We start from the raw sequence: 9,525 nt of genomic DNA on the forward strand, positions 1-9,525 counted from the left end.
CTTACAAGTGCTATGGTTTTGTAAATCATTGTGTTTTTACAGCAATTGTGCCGATGACACGGTGGCATTCAATAGCAGGTTTAAACATTTGATAGCAACGATACGCCGTTTACATTTGGCATGAAGGTTGGTTGTAGAAAAAGTGTGCGGTTTGTATTTGTTTTCCGTTAAATTTTTAAACAGATTCTAGTTGTGTTTTCGAATCGTTAATATTTAAACCGAACAACGCTTCTAGCAATATTTCAGAAAATAATATCAGTTTTCTATTTATTCTGAATACTACTGGAAATTGAGTTAAGTTTGAGCTAGATATAATTTGATATAATTTCCACTGATGTGGGATAAAGTAATAAAAAAATATTTGTTTTTCTTTTGTTTGGTGTAACCGTGTGCTGAATGAGCTCAGCCACTCAAGCATCTCTAGTAAGAATTAAACTTTTTTTTGTATTAACATTTGAACTCAAACACACTTCTTGCAATGTGCAGAACAGAAATTAGAACACGTTTATTATTTATCACAAAAATGCTTGCTTCAACGAAATTTTCATCTCGAACCCTGCATGAAACGTCTTTCATTACGACCAGCTGTCAACGTGTTCAGACGTTTGAGCCGAAGCTGGCCGAAGTCAGCCGAAGTGGCCTTTGCTGTCGCAGAGATGATTTGACAGTTCACTTGAAGAAAAAACTGCATTCGTGTAGAGAAGTGGGTGGAAATCCAGAAAATAGGCGTATTTTACGGGATTAAAAACGGAAAACGTTTATCTAATATATCTCAGCGCAGGATTAAAACGTCCAGGCACACAGGCGTAAGGCGTTCTGCACATCGCAAAGGTACATACACACACGATTATCTTATCTGCATAGCGGCTGCGGCTGTGGCCAAAAGAATGGAAGATCCAGTGTCCCGGGAGGAGAATCGATTTTTCGCCTCTGCACAAATCCCCGTCCATGCGAGCGGTTCCGGCGATAGCAAGAGCGCGCTGGAGTTTATCAGCGAAAGTGGGAAGGAAACGATATACGCAGGCGAAGCAAATAAGCGCCCTGGGTGGCTTAACGAGCGTTTCCGATCTTTTTAACTTAACGCCGCACTTCTTGTGCCTGGAGGAGGTGGTTGTAGCGGGGGTGGTGGTTGGTGTTGTTGATTACACGTCGTTTACAAATGCAGCGCAGGAATCACTGCTGCCCCTTTCCTTTTGCTCAATTCCGTGCTGCCGTGTTTGGGGGATGACGAACCGACGGCAACGATGACGACATAGCGTGGTGGGGCTTTCTTCTCGCGCTCCTCCTCTAATTAAGTGGAGGGTGTAGGGGCGCTCCACCCTGTGCGTATTTATATGTTTTCTGTTATTGTAGCGGCACTGAATCATGTTGCTTGCACCAGCTGCTGCAGTCATTGGAGACCGAACGATAATTGTACACTTTGAAGTGAATAGTGGGGCGCGCACGAAGTAGCGAAAGACACCGCTAGCGATTTTTCTAACCGTTTGACACTACTCCCTCCGCGTGATGAGGCCGCGCGCCCTAAGGGTGTTGGAGCGAACAAGGTCCCCCCTTACACGTTAGAGCGCTATTAAGAATCGAGCAGCGCATGTGAGATGCTCCCACAGCAGCAGCAACAGCAGCAGCCCGCCAGTCAGTAACAAACATTCGCTGTTTGTGGTACGGTTTGGGCTTCGGCTGCTTGGATGGAGACAGCGCAGTGTTTGTGTACAGTTTCATAGAGACACACTTTGGCGGCAGTGCAAGGAGGGAACAGCATCGAGTAGTGACGTGAACGCAAACATATCCAAAACATAAGCATGATTCCCATCGCCCCAATCCAGTAATGAGATTCCCCTACAACCATTTTTTCTTTTTCGAAACGCACGAAGAGAATAACGTCACAAGAGGGCGCCGTTTTGAGCATATTTTTCGTCTTTTTTCCCGTTTCTCCCACAGACTTCGCATATTTGACTCGCCCAAGATGACGGACTCTAAATACTTTACCACCACCAAGAAGGGTGAAATTTTCGAACTCAAGTCCGAGCTCAACAATGACAAAAAGGAGAAGAAAAAGGAAGCAGTGAAGAAGGTAGTGTGGGTGTGTGTGCAAAGGGCGCCTCGCCCGATTCCGCAGCAATTAATAACGCGCCCGTTCTATGGCGTTCTTAATTTAAGGTCATTGCCAGCATGACGGTGGGGAAAGACGTGTCGGCCCTATTCCCCGACGTGGTGAACTGCATGCAAACGGACAATTTGGAGCTGAAGAAGCTGGTGTATCTGTATCTGATGAACTACGCCAAGTCACAGCCCGATATGGCCATCATGGCCGTCAACACGTTCGTTAAGGTAAGTATTTGTTAGTCGACTCGAGACTGCATTAGATTCGTTCGCTCAAATCGATCTCTTTTTAAACCTTCTCAACTGTTCTCTCATACCGTATCAATCGATCATATGAAATTTGTTGTCCCGCTTTAGTTTCCGTTTTGGTAGCGAAAGATTCATCCATCTTATTAATGCTCCGTATTGTTTAGTCTCATTTCCGAATATGTTACACTCAGGCCGGTGCCCCGACTCCTGGCACACTTCCAGGGCGTTTCGTTGCAAAGAGATAATTCAAATGTTGTAACAGACGACAGTGTTATATTACGGGTGGATTATTTGGCCGTTATTGTTGTGAAATTGTCTATTTTTGTTGTACCATTTTTTGAATTGAAGCCAAACGTTCACGACCATGCTCTAGTAAACGTTTGAAGGAAAGCTAGACTTACGATAACTGACTTTTTGCTGCGACTTCCAAAGTATGTTCATGAAGCTCTTTGCAATATTTGAATTGGGGAGTATTAAGTCAAAGGTTTTGTTTAGATAACATATCAGATAAAACTCACCATTTTCCTTGCCGAGCGGAAAAGTGGATTGTGTCTAAAAAAATGGTCTATGAATCACGAATATCTTTCTTTTTTTTTTCTTACTGATTAACGTAAACGTTTCTTAAAAGGAGAGGTTTTTGTTTCATTCACTTGCGTGTGTTGCGTTTCCATCTTTGCACTCGTAACGTATTCGATATTGATTATTTTTTTTCTATGTGTATTTTTTCAATTCCGCCTGTGCTTATCTTTCCCCCTCTTGGATTGTTTATTGTTTAGATTTCCGATAATTTGCCACGCTTAGAATCATTGTTACTCATCCTTTATCATTCCAACGTTCGATATGTTCACACCAACGTTTTCACCTTTCTCGTCATGCTTCTTGTGACTGTTTCACTTCAACTTTTCTCTCTCTCTATATATATATCATTGTCAACGAATAAGTACACGCTCATAGAACTAAACTTGGTAACTTTCTTTTTCTGTCTTGTTTTTTATCTTCCACCAATTGCTAATGCCATCGCCTCCTCTCCTTTTGAACCAAACTTGTTACACATGTGTTAAATGAACTTTTGCGTTTCCTCTTTGAAAAACTCTACTGCTCTGATGAGATAAAACTGAATCAAATAAAAATATAAATTTTATGTATCTGTTAATAACATTGTTAAAAAAAAAACTATGTAAGGATTTGCCACATTCTCAACTCGTTAAGGTAATCAAACAAATTCAAAAATGTTGCCAATTGAGTTTTTAGCTATGGATTTCTTTTCTTATTATCCTTCCCTTTTCGATCGTTTTTTGCCTTTTTGCGTTGAAAAACTGTGTTGACGTTATGAGTTGCAGCGTTTTCTTTTCATTCTACCCCGTTCGGTTGAAAACAGCTGTGCGTTTAAACCCCCCCACTTTCAGATTAATCTATAATTTAATAACCAATTTATTGGATTCAGTTCTTTACTTGTTGTTTATGTGTCATTCGTGTTCGTGTAGTTGGCATAGTTATGAACAAAAGCTGCTTAGAAAGTTAAAAACTAGTTTGCACACAAACCGCACAATGTTGGTAGATGATGTTTTACGCGTTTTAGCACAATAGTCTTTAGCAAGTAGTCGAATGTTCCTGCGCAGAAGGGACACTAGCTCAAAGACAGACAGTGTTGAATATGAGTTTTGCATTTTTTCCTATCATTTTATCACCACCAAGTTAGTGCAATCGTTTGCAAACATCCGGTTTTGCTTCGCTGAAATCTCTACTGCACATCGCATCGCTTATTTATATTTTATTCTTGTTCCTACGGAAACACCGTACCCTTATGTGTCGGCGTCATTTTTCCCATTGCGTATTATTATTATTTGAGCGCACTACATGCAAATGGCTCTATAAATATACCAAATTTCACGTAAAGTGCCCTAAACGCCTCATACATCTTCAACATTCATCGCGTAAAATGTGTTTGGTTTTGTTTTGTTTGATCTCAGCCTCTCCTTTTATACATGATATGCTACATCAATCGCAGGTTTTGATTTTGTTTGCAGTTCGCTTACGTTCAGTTAGGTTCGTTCGGTTCTGTTCGGACAGTGTACATAAGTATGGAAGTGTTTCGTTAGCCCGGTCCATTGTGATTATACGTTTCCCTTTTTGTGACGAGTGCTTCTAGTTGTTTTGGTTTTGTTAGAAAACTTCTGTTCACTGAAATGGTTGCTAGTCGCGTACACCACAAAGACAGCGAAGCGCTCTAGCTATGCTGTATTGCACCGATTTACTAACGGAGCACATCTCATATCGCAGGATTGTGAGGACACGAATCCACTGATCCGTGCACTGGCCGTGCGCACGATGGGCTGCATCCGGGTGGATAAGATCACCGAGTACTTGTGCGAACCGCTGCGCAAGTGTCTGAAAGACGAGGATCCGTATGTACGCAAGACTGCTGCCGTATGTGTGGCCAAGCTGTACGACATCTCCAGCTCGATGGTAAGCAAACGGTGTAGTATACTGGCGCAATAATCTTCCATGCTCTAACTGCAATTCTCGCTTTCTCTCCGCAAGGTGGAAGATCAAGGATTTCTGGACCAGCTGAAGGATCTGCTGTCCGATTCGAACCCGATGGTGGTGGCCAACGCCGTTGCCGCGCTGAGTGAGATCAACGAGGCAAGTGCGAGTGGGCAACCGCTGGTCGAGATGAATTCGGTCACCATCAACAAACTGCTGACGGCGCTAAACGAATGCACCGAGTGGGGCCAGGTGTTCATCCTGGATTCGCTGGCAAACTACACCCCGAAAGACGAACGGGAAGCACAATCGATCTGCGAACGTATTACGCCTCGCTTGGCCCACGCTAATGCGGCCGTTGTGTTGAGCGCGATCAAGGTGTTGATGAAGCTGCTGGAGATTTTAGCCGGCGACAACGATTTCTGCTCGATGCTGACGAAAAAGCTGGCCCCACCGCTGGTGACGCTGCTGAGCTCGGAGCCGGAGGTGCAGTACGTGGCCCTCCGCAACATCAATCTGATCGTGCAGAAGCGGCCGGACATTTTGAAGCACGAGATGAAGGTGTTCTTTGTGAAGTATAACGATCCCATCTACGTGAAGCTGGAGAAGCTGGACATCATGATTCGTCTGGCAAACCAGAGCAACATCGCGCAAGTGTTGAGCGAGCTGAAGGAGTACGCCACCGAGGTGGATGTCGATTTCGTGCGCAAGGCAGTGCGTGCGATTGGCCGGTGCGCGATTAAGGTGGAGCCATCGGCCGAGCGGTGCGTGTCGACGCTGCTCGATCTGATCCAAACGAAGGTGAACTACGTCGTGCAGGAAGCGATCGTGGTGATCAAGGACATCTTCCGCAAGTATCCCAACAAGTACGAGAGCATCATCAGCACGCTGTGCGAGAATCTGGACACTCTGGACGAGCCGGAAGCGCGCGCCTCGATGGTGTGGATCATCGGCGAGTACGCCGAGCGAATCGACAACGCGGATGAGCTGTTGGACGGCTTCCTGGAGGGCTTCCAGGATGAAAATGCGCAAGTGCAGCTGCAGCTGCTAACGGCGGTGGTGAAACTGTTCCTCAAGCGCCCGGCCGACACGCAGGAGCTGGTCCAGCACATCCTTTCGCTCGCCACGCAGGACTCGGACAATCCGGATCTGCGTGATCGTGGCTTCATCTACTGGCGCTTGCTGTCGACGGATCCGGCCGCCGCAAAGGAGGTCGTGCTGGCCGACAAGCCGCTCATTTCCGAGGAGACCGATTTGCTGGAGCCGACGCTGCTGGACGAGCTGATTTGCCACATTAGCTCGCTGGCCAGCGTTTACCACAAGCCGCCGACCGCGTTTGTAGAGGGCCGCGGTGCCGGTGTCCGCAAGTCGCTACCGAACCGTTCGGCGTCGGCCGCGGGAGAAGACAGCTCGTCGGTCCAGGAGGCCACCGTCATTCCCAACCAGGAATCGTTGATCGGTGATCTGCTTTCGATGGACATTGGGGCACCAGCGGCACCTGCCGCGCCGGCTCCAGCCAGCAGCAACGTGGATCTGCTTGGCGGTGGGCTGGATATTCTGCTCGGCGGCGGTCCCGTGGCATCGAATGACGCGGCACCAGCGGCTCCAGCACCGGCCGGAGGCTCCGCTGCGGGAGGACTGCTCGGAGACATTTTCGGTATCGGCCCAGTGAGCAGCTCGAACATGATACAGATCCCGAAAATCACCTGGCTGCCAGCGGACAAGGGCAAGGGACTCGAAATTCAGGGCACTTTCTCGCGCCGAGCCGGCCAGGTGTACATGGACATGACGTTCACCAACAAGGCGATGCAGGCAATGACCGGGTTTGCGATTCAACTGAACAAAAACAGCTTCGGACTGGTGCCGAGCGCTCCGCTGCAAGTGGCGCCACTGCAACCGTCGCAATCGGTTGATACGTCGCTCGCCCTTGGCACGACCGGGCCGGTGCAGCGTATGGAGCCGCTGAACAACCTGCAGGTTGCTATCAAAAACAACGTGGACATCTTCTACTTTGCCTGTCTCGTGCACGGCAACGTACTGTTTGTGGAGGACGGACAGCTGGATAAGCGCGTCTTTCTGACCACCTGGAAGGAAATTCCGGCCGCGAACGAGATACAGTACAATCTGCACGGCATCGTCGGTACGGCCGATACGGTCGCGGCCAAGATGACGGCGAACAGCATCTTCACCATCGCGAAGCGCAACGTCGAGGGTCAGGACATGCTGTACCAGTCGCTGAAGCTGACGAACAACATCTGGGTGTTGCTGGAGCTGAAACTATCGCCGGGCAGTTCCGACGCAACGCTCAGCCTGAAAACGCGCTCGGTTGAGGTCGGAGCGATCATCTTTGCCGCTTACGAGCAGATTATCCGTTCGCCGTAAAGACTCAACGCGCGCGAACCACCAACCGTGTGTAGAGTTTAGTATTGTTATATTCCATTAGATTGTAACCGTTGGACAAAGATGCCACCCGAATACTCCGTTAGATAAGGAGACAGAGCGCGAGAGGAGTTGAGTTGGGTGGCAAAATCGTTACGCGGACTCGAAGCACACATTGTGGGCGGCCAGTCGTTGTTCGCAGAAGAGGCAATATTCATCTTCTGTGGTTCTGTTCTGCAGCGCTATTATTATATTTCTTCATGCACAGTATGAAAACGAGCCATGAGTTTTAGTAGTATCGAATAAGCGTCTATCTCTCCCTAGCAATGTACGCAAACTAGACAAAAACACATCGCGTAAAGAGAACTGTAGTACCATATGTATCGATACAATTCACACATCGTCCGTCGTGACTACCTAAATAAAGTATAATCGATGATATACTACTAACACCAAGCTTCTGTTGACCAACCCACCTGTATCAGATGACATTCGAATGCTGTTATTGGAAAGTAATCGCAAAATTATTGGACTTTTGATTTTATTTAGAATCTCTTGCTTCAAAACTCGCTCTCTCTCTGTTGCTCTTTAAGGCTAATCTGGTGGTCTTCGGACCCAAGCTTGCTTACATCCGCCAATCGCCACACAAAACCCACAATTCAACCTTACACAGAACTCATCAGCAGATCTCGCCCGATCAATGTTAAATACTAAATATAATTAGCAGAAATAAGCTTGTTCGAGAAAGTATTTTTTAAAAAAAGTATGAAAATCTGTAGTTAACGCATTAAGAATTAAACACCCCTACGATGGTCCTTCTTTTGGTGGGAATTCACTGCAGTCGGCTCATCCGCTCGACGTACAGCTCGTACAGGATCTTATTTTTAGTGAAGTAGTGTGGATTTTCCTCCGCGCTCAGCACGGGACAGTAATCGCCCAGGATTTCGCCGTTAATTGAAATGGTCGACGCGGGACTGTTGCTTCCACTGTTGGCCGGAATTGGAAACGATCCGTTGCTGCTGCCATTGCTGTTACTACTATTGCTACTGCTCGAGCTGGCACCGGCCATAACTCCCATCAGGTGTTGCGGATGCAGGTGGTGATGATGATGATGATGATGATTGTTGTGCATGTTCATTCCACACGAACCGACCGCCCCAAGCAGCTGATGATCGTGGGGCCCACCAGCGCCGCCGATCTGCTCCGGCAGTACGACGCCTGCCGCAATACTGTTCTGGTTGTTGTTAAGATGCAGATTGTTGATGCGTTTCGACAGGGGCATAAATTCATTCTGTTCTTCCTCGCGAGAACGTTTCCTACAAAGAGAGTGAACATGCAAAAGGATTATTTTGCGTTTTATATGTAACATGCAATGCTACTGCGTAGAAATAAAACAACATAATTGGCTAGGGGATGATGCACAAGGCACAAAGGTGGACTAGATTAGTAATTCAGATTATTACCTAGTGTCGATGGGCCCTGCCATCTTGATTTATGCTAACTCGAAAGGGATGATGATGATGACGATGATGCTGCTGCTGCCGTCTCATCTACGTTGCACCACCTTTCTAACTAGTTTCGTTGCTTCTTCTTTATCTGTAGAAAGTAGAGAAGGATCGTACATCATTATGTGCAAATACGGTTATGATATTTTCCCGGACCATCTGAGGACTTGCTTCACTGGGTGAACAAAAAAGCAAACGAAGATTAGATGGTCCCACTTAACAAAGAGCTCATCCCAGTACCCAATCGATTATCTAAACATTTGATGGCTTGATGTTACACCCAGGTTAATACTGGACATGGGACTTTTTTTTCTTTTCTTGCAACGTATGTAATATCAACAGCTTGGCACAGTTCGTATGCACTTACCGAGAAAAAGTGGCCACTGAAACGGCTATCGTCACGGGGAATCTTTGAAGCAACAAACAAGAGAATAATAACTATCCTCTGCAAGTGGACCCTTTTTGTGCACACGCAAAATGCGTATGATTTCGCTCTCACCTAAACATATGATATTCCTGAGCAATTTGTTCTGACAATGGAAGAAAAAAAGGAAAAAAAATTAGAATCATACTACAACAGCATAGAACAGGAGGTCATATCATGAAATGTCATTTGATTTGGCAGCCATCTAGTGGCAACGTTTGACATATTTGATGTTTTTTAAGTAAAAACTTACCCAGGAGACATTTTACCAGCGAAAGTATTTAACAAATATGATAAGATGTAATCTCGTTTTTTGTTTACTTATATAAAGCACCTGTTCTTATCAATTCTTTCTAAACGCACTGCTACAGTGTTCTCACAAGA

The 9,525-nt window shown here is 46.2% G+C and overlaps 2 protein-coding genes across 4 annotated transcripts; one reads left to right on the top strand and one right to left on the bottom strand.

Moving 5' to 3' along the window:
• The first annotated feature begins 647 nt into the window (after nt 1-647).
• Nucleotides 648-7,662, top strand: LOC1281911 (AP-2 complex subunit beta). Of its 3 annotated transcripts, none has more exons than XM_061648332.1 (6): nt 648-831; nt 1,939-2,071; nt 2,158-2,328; nt 3,532-3,558; nt 4,630-4,815; nt 4,891-7,662. In XM_061648332.1, the coding sequence occupies exons 2-6, from the start codon at nt 1,964-1,966 to the stop codon at nt 7,213-7,215; spliced, it is 2,817 nt and encodes a 938-aa protein (XP_061504316.1). In that variant the 5' UTR covers nt 648-831; nt 1,939-1,963; the 3' UTR covers nt 7,216-7,662. The 3 variants fall into 3 exon arrangements, with proteins under 3 accessions (XP_061504316.1, XP_061504314.1, XP_061504315.1); XM_061648330.1 differs by lacking the exon at nt 648-831 and adding an exon at nt 1,207-1,822; XM_061648331.1 differs by lacking the exons at nt 648-831; nt 3,532-3,558 and adding an exon at nt 1,207-1,822.
• Nucleotides 7,663-7,736: 74 nt separating this feature from the next.
• On the bottom strand, nt 7,737-9,295 carry LOC1281910 (protein hunchback). Its single transcript, XM_321885.4, has 3 exons — nt 9,085-9,295; nt 8,676-8,808; nt 7,737-8,528 (listed from the first exon to the last, which is right to left on the bottom strand). The coding sequence occupies exons 2-3, from the start codon at nt 8,696-8,698 to the stop codon at nt 8,045-8,047; spliced, it is 507 nt and encodes a 168-aa protein (XP_321885.2). The 5' UTR covers nt 8,699-8,808; nt 9,085-9,295; the 3' UTR covers nt 7,737-8,044.
• Between the last annotated feature and the right edge of the window lie 230 nt (nt 9,296-9,525).

The sequence above is a fragment of the Anopheles gambiae genome, chromosome 2, assembly GCF_943734735.2.
Source record: "Anopheles gambiae chromosome 2, idAnoGambNW_F1_1, whole genome shotgun sequence".
Taxonomy (NCBI): domain Eukaryota; kingdom Metazoa; phylum Arthropoda; class Insecta; order Diptera; family Culicidae; genus Anopheles; species Anopheles gambiae.